Source organism: Falco biarmicus, chromosome 7 (assembly GCF_023638135.1).
Source record: "Falco biarmicus isolate bFalBia1 chromosome 7, bFalBia1.pri, whole genome shotgun sequence".
Classification (NCBI taxonomy): domain Eukaryota; kingdom Metazoa; phylum Chordata; class Aves; order Falconiformes; family Falconidae; genus Falco; species Falco biarmicus.
This window is the reverse complement of record NC_079294.1, coordinates 46,232,772-46,250,338: the sequence shown is the minus strand read 5'-3', so window position 1 is coordinate 46,250,338 and position 17,567 is coordinate 46,232,772. Positions and strand designations below refer to the sequence as shown.

The 17,567-nt window shown below is 40.2% G+C and overlaps 1 protein-coding gene across 3 annotated transcripts in view; it reads right to left on the bottom strand.

Annotated features, from left to right (window-relative positions):
• Window positions 1-647: 647 nt before the first annotated feature.
• The window catches only part of MAP4K5 (mitogen-activated protein kinase kinase kinase kinase 5), a 72,605-nt gene continuing 55,685 nt past the window's right edge, over window positions 648-17,567 (bottom strand). For all 3 annotated transcript variants that reach the window (XM_056346173.1, XM_056346174.1, XM_056346175.1), the window contains 10 exons: window positions 14,602-14,662; window positions 13,465-13,579; window positions 13,271-13,329; window positions 11,841-11,944; window positions 11,267-11,444; window positions 10,218-10,286; window positions 9,406-9,498; window positions 7,513-7,583; window positions 6,739-6,794; window positions 648-4,007 (listed from right to left, as the gene is read on the bottom strand). In XM_056346173.1, coding sequence (XP_056202148.1) covers window positions 3,920-4,007; window positions 6,739-6,794; window positions 7,513-7,583; window positions 9,406-9,498; window positions 10,218-10,286; window positions 11,267-11,444; window positions 11,841-11,944; window positions 13,271-13,329; window positions 13,465-13,579; window positions 14,602-14,662 — 894 coding nt within the window. In that variant the 3' untranslated portion in view covers window positions 648-3,919. The remainder of the gene's footprint in view (window positions 4,008-6,738; window positions 6,795-7,512; window positions 7,584-9,405; window positions 9,499-10,217; window positions 10,287-11,266; window positions 11,445-11,840; window positions 11,945-13,270; window positions 13,330-13,464; window positions 13,580-14,601; window positions 14,663-17,567) is intronic.

The window sequence follows — 17,567 nt, the reverse complement described above, 5'->3', positions numbered from 1 at the left end:
TGGAATGGTCTTAAGGTCCTTTCCAACCCAAACCTTTCTATGATTCACAACCCCCCTTTTCTCTCTACTGCAGAGCATCCCTGAAGGTCCAGGGTACACAGTACACAGGTAGCCAATGTGCAATGGCAAGGCTTGTATAAACCGCTCTAGATCCTGCTGAGGCTGAGCTGTGTCCAGAGTGGGGTGTCACATAACTCACATTCACATTTTCTCATTCTAAGCAACCCTCCTTTAGAGCCCACCAGCCACCTTGCCATCTGCCTGACAAACAGGGCAGAAGGTAGCCAGCCTCTGGTTTTCAAGCCAGACAACTCACGAGTGGCTCCGTGGTGACTCCAGGCGACCAGCAGCAGGGCTGTGCCAGAGCAGACTGCTGGCTTGTCACAAAGCTGGAAAGAGTTTGTCACCACTATTCCGATTTCTCATTTCTGCTCCATGCACAGACCTCCCTTTCCTCCAACCGATCCACTGTATGCGGGAGACGTCATGTGGCTCTCGGGCAGTCTGCAGGACTGAGGAGAGTGCCTAGCCCTGGACCAGGCCCTTCCCATCGACCGCCATGAAACCTGGAGACCAGCTTACTGCTGGTCTGATATATATACACGTCTGATAAGGTATTGTTCCCAGAAAGTCCACCACGCCACATCTAGGTATCAAATAAAGCGTAGTTTATTTGGCATAGACTGAAATGAACTGCAACAGAAATTTACATAGAACAAAGCCTAGTTACACAAACTGGAACAAGTGCAGTTAGAGTCTCAGTTACAATCTAATGACTAAACAAGGTAAAAAGTACATTTCAGAAAGTCTCTCAGTCTTGTCCTTTTCATTCAGAGAAAGAGTGGCTCACTGATGCGTTGTACCTTTCATCTTTGAAAGAGATGACATCACAATTACAGCTGTATTTTTCAGTTATAATGAATTTGGTTAGGAAATCATGAGATTAATCTACAGGCTGCTCTTCAAATACTGTTTGTGCTTCAAAGAGCACTGAGAGCCTGTTTTAAGGCTTTCAAGTTGAATACATGAACCTTGTGCATCAAATAACTAATACTTTGATAGCTGTCAACGAGTAATGAGGGGGTGAGCAAGCTTTTGCTTTATAAAATCCCAAACCACACACTAGGCTTTCTCAACCCGGCTTGAAATGTCACACAAACATACAAAGATACAGACAATACCAGACTAACTTAAACGTCTAACAAATACAAATTATACTAGTCAGAGTCACCGAGACTGGCCGCTTCAGCGATGAAACATGCAAATCTGTTGCGCTATACTCCACTAAGAGTAGTAAGTGAGGTTTTACACTAGGAAAAAGTATCTTGCAGATCATGCCAAAAATGCCACTGTCTATAAAACCAGACCAAATCAAGCATTTCAGAATATGCCATCAGAAATGCTTTAAACAGCTAAAAAAGGAGGTTTGATTAAATGAGGACTTTCCTAGATTTTTTGATTCAGCAAATCACCAGTCATTCATGTCATTCAAAAAAACCTGTCAGTTCATTATTTTTGCATGACAGTGTCATGACCTAATAGTTATTTACTCCAGTTACTCCCCATAAATATTCCTATTTTATTTACAGATTTCTCCAGTCTTTTAGAGATCTTTAAGTGTTTTCAAAGATGAAGCCAAATTACCTTCTGCAGTGAATGAGGTAAATTAAGTGAGTGTTTGCTCTACATCTACACCTGGTGCTTCTCTTTGTCTTCATTTTTGTTTCAGAAGAGGCTAGGAGTTACGCCATTTGAGGGTTAATCACCAATCACTGACACCTATGGAGAAGCAATTTCAGTGCTAGAGAACCCAATTTCTTTAAAACACAAAAAGTACACGTCCTGCTTTTAATACTGCTGAGCCAAGTACAGCTGACCACACTTAAGACATTTTCAGTACACTGTGGACTGACTTTTAAGTTTTATCTGTACAATTACTGTGTATTAAACTTCGACACAGTTTCAGAACTGACAAGCCTGACTTACTTAAATATCAAGTTTATAAAAAGAATTAGTTTTGAATGACAATGCTAAGTGGATAAAATGCTAAATTGTGTGCAGGTCTGTATTTCCTCCCAGACCTTCAGAGCAACATAAAACTCCAGTTGTACCTAGTAACAAAAAGACATTACCGAGTCATCACATGTGCCAAGTTAATTCCATCAATGTTAAATTATGAATCATGTAGTCTGATGCCTCAGCAGACAACCCAGCGCCCCATTCCTCAGGTTGCGAGGTAAGGATCAAAACATGCCGGCTCCGCTGTGTCAGCAGAGCCCTCAGACAGGCCAAGCCGTTGTAACACACTTACCTTTACTGCTTTATTAAAATGATGTGTGAAGTTTCTAACCTGTCTCTCCTAGGGTAGCAGATCACAGAAACCAAACAGGCAGCAGTATGCTGTAGGATCTCATTAAAAAAAAAAACAACCACACCTCCATTCAAATGTTTATGAACTGCTACTGTATCTGCCTATGGACTGTGTTTACTTACATCAAAGCTAGCAGGTTAATATGAGGTAGTAAAACCAGATGCTATCCTGTAGTCAGTCTATATTTATATTTATATTTAATGGTACCTCAAGAATTTTAATTAATGAGGAAGACAAAAGAAACCAATGTGACTCTTTGATGGAGAAATAAAAAGAGGAAGAAAATGCAAGGTGACAAAACAGGGAAAGGGAAAAAGTGATCAAAAGCTTGACTATAGAATACAGGTTCTTATCATGCTTATTTATACTACATGGCTGGGGAGGTAACCGCTTCCAAATGACTGTCTGACTGACAACAGCTGGATGGCTGTACAGGCAAAAAAAGCTCGTAAGCTCAGTTAGCGCTATAAGCTCCCCTCTGGAATAGTATAAATAAACTATACGTCATGGGCAGTTTGATACACGGTACTTTCATTCATTAAGGATGATGACCAGCTACAATTTCCATTTCATGTCACAAGGCTTATCCCTAATTTATGAAAATAAAGCATATATATTTTGTACATTTTTTTATATATATAAATATATATATATATAAAAAAATACACACTGCCGGCCAACTTAACACACATGTGCACATGCACACACACACACACACGTATATTGTACACACCCGCCCAGTAGCAACATGTCTGGTATCATTATTATATTTTGTGTACACACACCCTACGTCTAGTAAATAAGAAAATCCCTTTTATGGCAATTCTGCAGGCAGAAAATCAATACAAAATACTTTGTTGTACAAAATTGCATTTTTACAAGATCAACCAACATTGTAACATACTCCTCAATAATGCACTACATCTCTACAAGAAAAAAGGAATAATCAAATCTTTATACAATTATAAAAAAAAAAAAAAAGTAAGCTGCTCTGCAACCTTCCTTTGCTAAAAGTTAGATACATTACACCATTCTAGCAGCAGATTAATAAATAAGGATTAAATAGTCTATTATACAAAGCCATACTGAATGGCAGATTTAAAACCAAAAAGCTTTGCAGATACTTTCACTTCCTACACAATTTTTTTTTATTAAGAATAAGACTCAGTATAAAACAGGGAAACAGCCAGCACTATATATCTACAGAATATAAGGAAAATCCAAGAGAAGTAAAATATTTAACAGTTTATGGCACCTTTACTGCATAACGTTTTTTAAAGGCTGTGTTTCCCTATAACTAATGAGTAAAGGGCTATTTATCTCATAGCTTTTATTAAGCAAACTCGATATAACCAACCACACAGTGGCAAGAGACAGAACCAGCTGTTCCCAGCTGCAAAAATGTATTGATTTCCATGCTAAACCAACATCATTTAGGTGTCAAGAAAAGAAACAGTAAGTTGCAGTCCCACTTGCACTGAGTTTCTTAATGCTTCTTATTTCTCATGTGGCAAATCCACTCCGTTACTTGCGTTAGGTTACTGTTGCTCAGTAACTATTTTCATGTCCAGCCAAGATGTAGAGATTGCTGTGTGCAGTCGGATTTTCTGTTGGCCTGCTTTCTAACACTACCACTCTGCAAGCAAACACAAACAGAATCCAGAATGGTTAGTGGCAAAATACAAAGCACGTGGTATATCTACCAAGGAACAACAAATTTGTTGCTCACAGGTTTCTACAGATGGAGGGATAGAGGTTCTCCTAAATACCTTGGGTATTTTATTCTTTAAATCAGTTACCTCATTTTCCAGTGTCACTTGTAATAAAAACACTAAAGCAGGATATACAAGGAACAGAGGACTCGAAGCAGCTTCCTTAACCAGAATCTGCCCCTTTTAAACACAGGCACATGCAAGGTATTCCAAACCTCTTCCAAACTGACATCCTCCACCTTGCAATCAGCTATATCTTCTGCTACTATTGGGAAGTTAGCTCAAGAGTCAGAACGTTGTGAAGAGATGCAACCCTCCTATCTGCAGCCCAAATATGTTTATACCTCCTACATCTTGCAATAAGCATCAGCCACTAACTTAAACAGTTCTCCTCCCTTCTAAATACTTATCCACGGATCATTGCAGCCTTTGTCCTGCTGGATCATGTTCCTGTAGGCTCCTCTGGAAAATCTGTCTCTCCTTCGCTTGGCACGCTGACCACCGTCTTCTACACATCTGTCTCATGCTGAACCTCGACAATCATCTCAGCAGCTGATATGGTTGGGCTTTTGACCTCCCCTCTCCCCTCCAAACGCTTAGCTCCTGCGTCTCTCTGCACCAGTTCCTATGACAATATCCTGTCATTTTTAAGGTTAAATGTCTACTTTTTGTTTTTTACCCATGTATCAAATAAGCTAAATGTGCCACTTGAACTCTGAGTTGGATTTAGGTATGAGGGTAGATTTAGATTGGATATTTATATTAGATATAAGGGTAGATCTAGATGAGATATGAGGAAGAAATTCTTTACTGAGAGGGTGGCGAGGCACTGGCCCAGGCTGCCCAGAGCAGCTGTGGGTGCCCCATCCCTGGCAGTGCCCAAGGCCAGGCTGGATGGGGCTGGGGGCAGCCTGGGCTGGGGGGAGGGGGCCCTGCCTGGGGCAGGGGGCTGGAACTAGGTGATCTTTAAGGTCCCTTCCAACCCAAACCATTCTGTGATTCTACGATTTCTCAAAGGGAGCCTGTCTCAGGGTTAGCACTGCACACATTCCCCTCTCATGTCACATTTCTCAAAGTTTTCAAATGGCCTCTTTCCCTCAGCCTCTATTCTGCAACTGAGTAGCTGTGAAGTGATTCAAGCCAAAAAGGTGCTGCCACATGTCATTCGCCTGAACGGTAGAAAAGACTCCTGCTCCATTTGTACGGAGATGGAAAAATACAAAACAAAGGACTTGGCAGTTCAATGAGACCAGAATGAAAAATGGCTTCTCTGCAAAACTGGATGCAGCAGCAGGACTTCAGCCTTATCTCCAACCCCAAAAAGTGATTTGTACTAAGTTGTTATTCAGATACACGTCTTTTATAGAAGTGCAAGCCAAACCAGATGAGACACTGCTTCCCATCCCTTTGTGTGTTTAGGATGCTCCTGTCTTCACTGGCCCAACACAGAAATATGACCCATTTAAAAGGTACCGATTCCAGTATGCCAGATAGATTCACTGATGGTGGCACAGTATGTACCTGGACTAATGTGGCATCTGTACTGCAGTGGACTGTAGCAAAAGCTCATTCTTGCAATAAAATGCCCCCTGCTCTGCTGGGATAACAGGGAAGGAAATTACAGCTGCCTGTCTGCACAGCGGGGATAACTGACAGAAAAGGCAGAGTGTGCATCATCAAAGGTTGCACTGTGTTTACATTTTTGAGACCTCAGAGTCAGCAGTGGCAAGGATCCTCAATTCCAACTGCAGTGATCACATACAGCGGGTCCTCAGTAACTCAGGCACAAAGCAAAGACTTCACCTGTTGCACAGGCTACCCCTCCTCTTCCAAGGGTTAACACACTCTCATTCTCTTTCTGGACCGGGGAATCCAAGAATGTAAGTACACAAAACCATGGATTAGCTACAGGAAGTGAGTCAGAGCCAGGCTCCCGATGGCCAATCAGAGATTAAAACTGATTTCTTGACTCGGTACTATCTACTACTACTATCTACTTCTACATTTAGCACTCTGGTTATCTGAGAAACCACAAGCACGCATGTCTGAACTGGGAGACTGGGGCAGCTTGTGCTAAGGTTTCCAACCTGGAGGCAGCTGTACCTCTTTCCCAGCCTCTACAGCTGAAGGGAACCATCTGGGTGTTACAGGTAATGGGGGAATTTAGACCACTGGGTATTAAAACCTGTATGTGATCTAGTTTGATATTTCCAGACCTCAAGGTCCAAAGCAGCAAAGATTATTTTTAATTCACTAGCTGCCAAGATAATTCACCAGTTCATCAGGAGAGTCCAAGCCAGAAGCAGGCTCTTCCAGAAGTGCACTGGGCACCCTGCTATCGCAGGCCAAAGGTGGCTCTCGTCTCTCCCCATCATTCATCTCCTCACACTGTATCTCTGCACGCTTGTGTCTGTGTTCACACTTCACCTCTGCAGTGGAAAGTGGGGGATGTCACAGGGGCTCTCAGTAATAATGTTGGATGCAGATGCAATCACTAATTAAATTTTTGGCTATTGCAGGCAGAAACAGTATTCTTGCCTCCCCCCCAGGACTGCCTACAGATAGGTCTGTGGTGGGCTGGAAGCCAGTTGCAGCTGGAAGCTATAAAGCTGGTTTAAATAAAATAAAAGGTTTATGTTTCTTCAAGGTGATTACCTGTCTGATCCCAGTAAGCGGAAAACCCTGGTTTCATCTGATATCTCTTGGGTAACCTGGAGAAAAATAGAGACATTTAGGTCCGTTTCAGTGGCAAAATAAAATTTATTGGTCTGAGTCAGAATAAAAAAAAAAGTAATTAAAAAAAGAGAGCAGTCTCTCCAAAAAATCAAATAGTACAAACTACAGGACTGAACCAGATAAATTGATGCTAAGCAAAAAAGTTTTAAATTTCATGAAATAAAACATTTTAAATAATTTTTGACTTGTAGACTTATCACTCTAGATGTCTTGGTGGCACAGATGGAGTATGTTGATCAAATCTTTGTCAGCAGAGACTGACTAGCTTTCCCTGCATTTTCACAGAGGCTGCCGTCAAAAAGGATAGTTCTTTTTGAAAAAAAGGACAATTTTTTTTTAAAGGGACACTTAAAAAAAAAAATAAAAAGTGCAGATGCTGCCAACTCAAGCTTTTCATCCAAGATCCAAGAAACCCAAACACTGCTTACACCAGGTCTGTACTGGCTCTGTGAAGCACCAGTTCAGGAGTCTCTGACTTTCTTGGAAACAGAGCTGGCTAAAGCACGTGTGTGAGCTTTACTAAGTGCAACATAGGCAGGCAAGTCAGAGAAAGCAAGCAGCGAGCTGAAGCGATGACAACATGGAGTACAAGCATTATCACTAGGGAAGCAGCTGGAGGGGCCAAAGGATCAATCAAGTGGTAAATAAGGAACAGGAAGAAGTTAAACCTGGAGAGACCAGGAGATTACTTACTTCATCTGACTTAAAGCTTTTGCCCTGCATGCCGTGTTTCCAGAAGGCCAGCACACTGTCTTGAAGGCACACTGCAAAGGAGAAACACAACATCAGACCAGAGCACAGCTTCTCTGAACCAGAGAAACCCAGGTTTCTCACCAGCAGTGATAATGGGAATCGTGTTTGGAAAGTATGTGGTGAGACTTGGGACTCCTGGTGGAAGAACTCAACTCCAAAATTACTGCAGAAAAACTGGACTGAAATGACTGTATGCACCCGAGGAGATACTTTTTAAAGCACAATTCAGAACATACCACTCAGACATTCCCTCTTTGCCAAGACAAGATAGGCATCTCTGGTTTTCCCTTTTCTCCCTTTCACTTTATTCTCTGGATCTTTGTTTTCCTAATGATTCTGGAGAAAACCCCAAGCAGTGTATACACGTGCTGCCAGCCAAAGCACTGTAGGTTGCTGGAAATTACAGATCATTTGAGTTATTATATAGATGCTAGTATGAAAAATGTGAGGAGTCTCTCATTCAGGCCCAAAGAGAGCACACAGAAAGCTACCAGCTCTGAATGATTTAATTACCAGACTGCTGAAAATAATGGATGAAGAGCCTGGTGTTTAAGCAGTGTTACAAAAACATACATTATACCATGTTTTATTTTCCTACATCCTACTTGTTTTCCTTTACTATTCCTTTGAGTCACTTTTCATATCTACTCAGTACTAGCTGTGTCCCAAATATCCAGAACAAAGGCATTCAGCAGAATCCCAAGGGCAATGCTTGTCACAACAACCTTAGACTAATCTTTACCTGCTACTCCCCACTCCACCCTGCAACCAGAGAATGAAGAGTTGCTTAATACCGTGAATTCCCAAGAGACCCCTTGGAGTGTAAAGAACTGCTCACATTATTCAGTGTCAGTTGCTAAGTGCAAAACTTTGGGATAAACACTTCTCTCTACCAATTCCTTCAGAGTTCAAGGAAAAGGCAATGGTCGAGTCATGTTATTTATGCATGGGTCAGCAGGAGATATTGTGTGATACAAGTACAGCCGTTAATTAGAACATGTCAGAATTTAGGGATGAATCACAGGCTTGATTAAAAATTATCTTCCTTCAGGACAGATATTTAGATATAGACATATCTAAATAGAGATGCTGTATAAAAGAATGTGCGCTGCTTTACCAACGGCTGTTAAAATACAAATACCTATGTCAAGTTTCTTCTAAAGGGAAGATGCCTGAAGACCCCAGCAATGCAAGCTGTACAGAACTGCTAACAAAAGCAAGTTCTGTCTTTACTGATTTTGATTCCAGAAAGACGTTCAGTTTCCAAGATACAGGATTATTAAACTAATGTTAATTAGATACTTCCAAAAGCTTATCACAGCAGAAATACTTGCTTGACAATTACAATTCATGTTTTAGAAGCAAGGCTGCTGTCCTCTGAGAATTAGATTCAAATACTTATCCTGACTATTAAAAAATGGATGTACTATCACTTTAAATAAAAACTTAGCTTTAAGACGACTAACACAAATTTATTTATTACTAGAACATTTTTTCCTCCCCAGAGGTTTTTCTTGGTGCTGTGGAAGCAACCAGAAACTAGTCAGCCTTTTTTTTTTCCCCCAAACTAAATCATGATACATCTTACTTATAAAAGAGAAATGACACCAGGTGGAAACGTGCAGACTGAACACACTTTCTGACAACTGCCTTATTTTCTTCAGCATGTCAGCGGAGACAAAGAGACAGTACACAAGATCCCCACACATGCCATTTTTAGCATCAGGCCCCACTGGGTGCACTAGACTAGTCTAGATTACTAAAACCCCTTCAACACTCATCCCTTTAAAGTTCTTAAGTCCTTGAGAGACAATAGAGAAGCAAATCACTTACCCACTGACTCAATGCAGAAATCAAAGCTCAGCTCAGAAGCCAACTTCTTGCTTGACTTCAGTTTCCCTTGTAAATTCACAATTTTCACAAATTCTTAAGAAAAACAGAAAAACAAGTATTAAAACCCATTGCTGAAAAGAATTACTGATGGCTTTAAGTATAAAATACTAATTTCATCTTTTCAGGCACAAAGAAATGGCCAAGCCTAACATCTACAGTATTTGCCTAAAATGAATCCAAGAGCATCCTTCTCTCAAATAAATATAGAAAACCTTCTTATATGCTTCATATGTTTTTAGACTCTACTGACAGCCTTCCTGCAAGCAACAAACAGTGCGGAAATGTGAATGTAACGCAAAGGTTGGAAATTTTGGCAGACCTAAGTCATTGCAAACTTCCCATTGAGGTATTAACCTCCAACACATGAGAGTTAGGGTTAGAATTCCTGTGTGTATGATGGAGCGTTAGCCATTTGTCCTGCTAGCATATGCAACAGGCAAATGTCAATTTTTCCAAGGAAGTTATGAAAACTTCTGATTGGCATATATTTGAATTCTGGTCTGTAATGCTGTGTTACATTGCATTTTGAAAAGAAATAAGAATGATACCCATGTAAAGAGGGAAAGTGGAATCACAAGAGTCAAAATGAAAACTCACTTATCTGAACTGTATCTTTTTGGAAATATTACAACACAAATAATTACTGAAGGGATAAAAAAATTAACTTGTGGTAGAGTTAAAAATCAACAACTGCGGCAAAACAAGTTTCACACAAGGCACAGTAAGTTGCCCAACGGAGACGTGTTACTTACTGTCCAGGCAGACTAGGACAGTGTCTCTTTCCAGCTGTGTTACATGAATGGCATCTAACTGCTGATTGCCTTGTGAAAAAGAAAGCAGATTATTTTAGATCACATATTCTCAGCCTCCCCTCCCCTCCATCTCTCATGAACCGCTACAGCCTTTCCAGTATGCTACAAGTCTTTTGCAATCTATAACGTTTGTTACTGTTTTACATTTTTTTAAGGCTGTATCATGCCAGAATGTTCTGGGAGGAGTACAGGGCCTAAGGACAAACCCATCAGTTCAAAGCAGGTATTTAATATGAAAGCACTACTGTTTATTGGCATAAAATACATATTATGTTACAGTTCAGCACAGCAAGTCAGCTTCCTTCATGAAGAGGCACAATAACGAACAAAAGGAATCATCAATAGAATCTTTGCTCCTAAAAAAAAAAATTGCTCTTTTTCCATAAATCCACATCTGGAAAGATTATTGTGCCTATATGAAACTAGATGTAATAGTTTTTCTAGGTTTTATTAATAGAGTTCTTGGTACAGTTGCTAAAAAACAGTATTTAAAATGTAAAAAAAGTATATCCAAAGCAGCCAACAGAGAAAAGCAGCTGCAAGATATCAACTAGCTTTTGAAGATAAAACAAAATCTTCTACTTATTAATAGCCAGCTGAAGATGACAAGCCTCCCCCAGGGGCTGGAGGACAGACAAGAATGCATTTATGTAAGTCTTTTCACAGGAAAGAAGGGGCAAGAGGAATAAGACTGATCCCAGGAAAAAGTATGCAACCACAAATGAGAACCCAATCAGCAGGGTCTGCATTACTGTTTCAGGAAATTTATAAAATAAAAGATGTGTCTAAAATGGAAGTCTTTCAAGATTGTTTATACTGAAGTTGGCAGGTGATCACAAGAAGAACCTGGGATCAGCTTCATTACGTTTTAGGTACAGAAGCTGCACTATTTTGCCCAGCCTAAAGGGTTTCCCAAATGACTCCTGAGGAAGGGATATCCAACAGTTACCAGACAATAACATAGCTGCAAGGCGGACCAGCACTCTTACCTGCACCAATTTCTGTAAACCACGAAGAAGCAGAGTTCAAGTTGATTGTCTCAAACTGAACTACCTGATTTGGTTCAGTACCCTTACTGATAGCTACGCAGACCATCGGGTACTCCTGCTCTGGTATCACTAGCATTTCAAACACATTCAAAGGGCTTGGCAAAGGAAAATCAAAGTGCTGGAAAAAACATAATAAGGCATTTGTAAAGTTTCCTTTAACCTTGGGAAAGAAGCAGCCTAAAATAACATACAGAAAGTACAAAAGATATAGAAGAATTTTTTCACTGCTATTAAGAGTGCTTTTTTAAGAAAGCATGAGCTGTGAGCAACATTACGTTGGGCAGAGTTACACGTCAGTCTGTTGCTGCTAGTACTGGGCTTGATCCAACACTTGACTGAGTTCAGTCACAAGATTTTCTTTAGTCAAAATGTGTGAAGCCAGATTTTCAAGTGCTTAGGACCCACAAATAGGACCAGACTGGGATTTACTTTCCATTACAAGTTCTGGAAAAGTTATTTCAACAACTGTATAATGACTAAGATTAGATGTTCTAAACTAAAATGAAATACTTACCTTTATTAACATGAATTTCTGCATTGGCTCATACCATTGTAGTAGAACAATTCCAGACTGCAATGCACCGCACAGGTACTTATGTCCTGTGTATGGATTTCGTACTATATAAAACAAACAAACCCAGAAAACGACCCTTTTTAAGTCTTGGAAGTTCAATGCTTACTTGAAAAAAACCTTACTGCTATCTTTGCAAATACTTTAAGAAATAGTGTCAGTTTCACATTTATTGCCTTTTGGCTTGCCATTCAAATATCCACAGTGATTAAAATTGTGCCACATTCCAGAAAAATTCAATTATAATTAATAACCACTGCATTCTTTTGAGTCCCAGTAAAAAGGCTGTGTGCTGAGTGGCCAGAAATGCTCTAACACCTTCTTCCTGGGGCTGTGTGGGCATGGGGAGTGAAAGGTCTGGGTTCAAGTTGTGATTTAAATGAAAAAATTTCCCAAGCAATGAAGATGGCCCATAAATTCTTGTCAGCTTTGACAGCTAATGCAGTATCATGTAAAGGGTTTAAAGGTTGTTTTCTTTAAGCTCAGTTGAATACAAGACCAGCCTGACTTCAGGAACAGTTTGCAAATATACCTACTGTCGACCCTGTAGAGTTAAACAGGATATCTGAGTTTGCAGCTGAGTACTTTACACTCTGCTTAAGCGTTCTTAAGAATGCAAAGGTACAATTTCCCATAGCACTAGGACCAGTTTTCAGAAGGACATGTATTCTGCAGAAAGCCCAAGCCTTTTCGAAAGTCAACAAAGCCAGAGACAAATCTGTAACTTCACAAGCTGTAACTCTTGTGCATGCACTTAGAACTTGAGCAACGGCTTCACTCCTCCCCAGGCTGACATAATTTTTATTCATATCCAGCCCTTTCTTTGTGGAAAATATTCAAGTGAGCTTCGCTAAAAGTTGGATCTAGGTCAAACCTTGAGCCAAACTGACAAAGCAGAAAGGGTATTTGCATATGTGCAGTGGGGCTGGGATTCTGTAACAAGCCTTACACTCGCAAGCAAGCTGCGCGTCACAGTAATACTTGACTCTGGCGGCAGCCTGAAGCCAGTGATCCCAAACACTGCCTTAGTCACCGAGAGCTTCAGCAGCTCTCAAAGAGGATGTGCAACACCCGGCAGCTGCATGCAGCTGGCATTCTCCAGGGTTTCCCTTTGGGCCTTGCTCTAGACAGAACCGTTTCTAGGTTAAGAGCTAACACAAAAAACGCTTTTCCACTGAGCAGCATAAAGACCCCTGCATTAATTAAAAGGAAAGCTATGCACCAGTTAGGCACAGCATTAAGCAATAATGCAGTCATACTGTTTTCTTAACAATGAACTAACTCTCAGTTTATTAAAAAGAAATGATTTTAAGACATGCCATGCCCAACGACAAAGGCCAGGGAAAAAACCTGCAGAACCAAACACTACTCACCTATACAGCATTTGTGGCATCCTTTTGTATCAGGGATCTTTGTCGTTAAGGCAAACTTCCTAGAATAACAATTATGAAAAAAATGCATCAACAAGAGATATCAAAGGCCCTTCATGCTACCAGTTCAAAAGCACAAACAGTATTTATGGCAATTTTCACTTGTTAATATTTGTCTATAAGCAAAAGATTTGTACCTTGGTAATATTTTGTCAGGAAACCTATGGGTTTGGATATGAGCCGCTAATCCTGTTTTTTTGGCTTGTTCAAACAAAGCTATTAAGTTATGGGAGTAGAGCTGGAATGTTTTCCCTGTAAGAGAGAAAAGCACAATTGACATCGCACCCACACCTCCAGGAGAGAACTGTACATTTTAGAAAAATGTACGTATAGAAATTTACCTTCTAGAAAAATGGACCACGTGCATCAGGTATTTCAAGTCCAGTTATAAAGAAAAATAAGACAATAATAATGCATTAGAGAAGACATGGCATTCAACTCAAAGCTCATTTAAGTAAAGCTAAAGCAGCTCTGAAAGTTTCACATAAATATTTTTAGAAGGCTGTGATTATACAACAACAATTAAATCAGGACTTTTTCTGTATCTATAAATCAACAGAAGCGGTGTTACACAAACCCCGCGTGTTTGAAAGCACGGTCCTACAGTCAGCCTCCATGCCACAAGGACTATCTAGAATGTCCTATTCCAGGACAACCGATGAAAAAGAAATCCTTATTTTCAAGAATCATTCTGCTAGATTAGCAATATTTCACAGCTGCCTCATTTTCCTTGACATTGAAACTGGTTTTGGTTTAGGGTGGATCCAGTTCATACCAAAGGTGCTTCCAGGCTACAATACACTAAGAGTGATCAAGCACTGCAGCTACATTTTGACAATGCACCTGCGTTAATCCTCTCCTAATTTTGTTCTCACACATAAAAGCCATCCTTATTCTGACTCGCCTAGCTCAGGGACCAAAGACGACACTCTTTAGATTCTCTAGGCACTTTCAGTCCAATTGCAACTTCTGGAGAGGCAACTCTTGTTTGACAAATACCAAGCGCTGAGCTGTTCCAAACTAACTAAAAATAAATAGATAAATAAAAATATGGTGGGACACTGAAGACAACTGGCTCTACTACTTGTAAATGTCCAATTTTATCTCTGAAAGTCCTTCACGTGAAAACAATCTTGAAGCAAAGCTTCCTATGCAAACACAAGAAGCAATACATGGTTTTCTACTTCTATACAATCAAAACACATACTGAATTATGACTTTAAACGTTTCTCTTTTTAAATAATTTTATTACTTTTCCCTCTATTTACACATACCTGACAAGGACATTAAGGTGTTATTGATAACATACAGCCAGGTGCACTTTCGAGGAAATAACTGAAGAAAAGAAAATATTTCCATTAATAGAAATTTACAGGAATTTCCAACTGTGGCTGTCTCTGCCCGCTCCACCTCTGCCACCATTTCTGCAGGGATCGACACTGAGAAAGTCCCAGCTGCCATTACAGTTTCCCCTTTAATTCACCCTTCTGGACTCTGCTTAGCCCTTTTCTCCATCTGAAATAGTTTTCATTCCTTCCCTCTTCTACCCCTGTAACTTACAAAATTCAGTTTATTTTTTAATTAGCAGCACAGAGCCAAAGTGGGACAACTGCAGGTCTGGAATACCATATATAGAAAGGTACAGCTTGCTCAGGAACGCCAGCCAGAGAAAGAAAGATAACATTATTACAGAAACCTACTAAACCCCACAAAAGTCAGAAGAGAAGGGAAAAAAGCCGTTAATATTTTCTGAGCGACTCGAATTACCACAAAATCCTGTATTTTGTGGGACTGAACTGCCTGGCTGTTTGTGTTCACATGCTGCTTTGTAAACACAGTTCATGGAAGGCACTGGGACTCTTTTGTTTCAGAGGGAAGAAGTTATTCATGGGGCAGCTAGTCTAGATTTGGAAAGATTTTAAAGTTAAGAACCACCTCTTGACAACCTGAAAGGAATTTTGATAAAAGTGATGGCAAATGACAGCATTCAGGAGTCTCAACAAAGGAAGAGATAAGGACAACAAAACAAGAACAGGGATTGGCGGGGGGGGGGGAATAAAAAAGAAAAAAAAGAAAAAAGGAAAAGAAAATAGAAGAAAAAAAACCCAAGCCAAAACTAAATTTATTGAACAGCATTCATAGGTAAGGTACTCACTCAAGAAAAAAAAAAAAACCAGTAAGAAAAAAGGGAGTTCAAAGGATTAAGCTGTCTCTAAAGGAGACTACTAAAAAAAGACAACAGCAGACTGGTCCACTGAGGGAAGCTGTTACAAAACACAGCAGAAGATGCTTGAATCAAGGCTCTACAAATGAACGATTGTACTGGTTCATGCAAATGTCCGCAAAACCCAGTATCTGTTTCAGTCATCATAAAGTGACGTAACTTCTTCTAAACATAGTGTAAACACGGAAAAAAAGTATATAACACGGCATCTAATACTCTGCCAAGGACCAAGTTTTTCAGCTCAGAAACCTGCTGAATCAGATAAAGGCTTTATGCATTTAAGTGACCTTCAATGGATTTATCCTCCACAGTTGACCAGTCCCCCCCCTCTGAACCCGGATAACTCCAAGCATTTGCAGCTCCCCATAGCAAAACGCCCCAAGCCAGTTACCTACTGTTTATTGTAATTTGGCTCCACTAGCTTCATTTAATGGCCCCACTGGAAGAGAAGGGGAACAGCTGTTCCCTAAGAACCGTCTCCAAGCCACCTCAAGATGGATAAATATTTTTTATATCCACCCCCCCATGCCTTAAGCATTACAAATACATAACACAGAAAATGGAAACAAGGACACAATGCTAAGGACGAAGAGGATGAGATACGCCTGAAGGAAGAAACACAAGAAAGGTTAAGATGCAAATCAAATACCAATATAAGAGAAGTTGATAAAGGTGATAACTGGGAAAACAAAAGTCTAGGCCCACTGCTTGACAGGAAAGAAAAAACTACATGATTAATACAGTTAATAGCACTGTGGTAGAAACTTGTGCTAGAAGCAGAAAAAGAACACATGGCATGCTACTTCACCTAGATACGCTCATGTCAACAGGTCCCAATAAAGTTTACCTTACAGTACTTAAGATATGGCTCAAACCCCAAGGTCTCAGGAATGATTACCTTTAAGAACTGATGGAGGATGAACAAGGACCTCAAGGACAAACATGGTACCTACGCCAAATAAAAAGGGCAGTGGGAACTGCAAAATAGCCTGACTGGATATCCAGAGTAGCACAGGAACAAGCCACATACTTTTTAATTACCAAGGGATAACAAGAGCAGGTAGTGCAGACTTGTGTAGAACTTGCTGTATTGGAACATCTGAATTTAACAGAATAACTGTCCTGCTGGGGGCAGTGAAACAGCAAGACGTAAAACAGATGTGAAGGACCTTGCCCTGCGTACCGCTTCCATGTGCAAAGTAAGAAAATACCAGGCAGAAGAAATTGCAAAAGAAAACACAGAACTAGTTGGACATAAAGACAGAGTATCTATCAGCAATTTCGCATTTAATAGAAGGAAAAGCAGCCTGGAGATATATAGTGTCTTCTCTAGGCCTGGTTCTATTCAGTATTTTCACTAAAAAACTAACAACGGAATAAAAGCATACTTCTCGAATTGGGAGATATTAACCTTGGAGAGACCGCAAGCACTTTGAAAGATGCGATCGGAATGAGAAGTTGGAAAAATGGTTAAAAATGTGCATTTGGTGGTGACAAGTCAGGAAATTAATAAGAGCAAATGAGGAAACAACTGGCGCAGCAGAAGTACTGTGGTAAAGCCTCTGGGGTTTGAAGTGGATCACACCTGACCTCTGCCAACCGAGAATGCTCTCACAGAAAAGGAAACTTCCCTTTTGGGGGGCACCGAATGTTCTCTCTAGCTACCACCGGCATATTTAACCTTTCAATAGGATATAAAAACACATGTGGAAGAGTCCAGAGAAGACTGTTACATGAAATAACTTAAGACAATGTGCAAGGAAATAGATTGCTTTAACTAACGGAGTAAAGAGAAAACTGAGGTAAGAAGGTCAAGGGGTCTCCAATAGCTGCCACCACAATTTTTAGACATTTGTTCCCCATGTCTGCTGAAGCTATAAAAAGATAAATGAACTACATATTCAATGCTATCCTATTGCATTCAGGTGCACCCTCAGCTCTCTTAACTTGAAAGGATCTTCTAATTGTATTGAATCCAAATTCCCAGTTCTCACCATCAAGCCTTTTATAACCTCT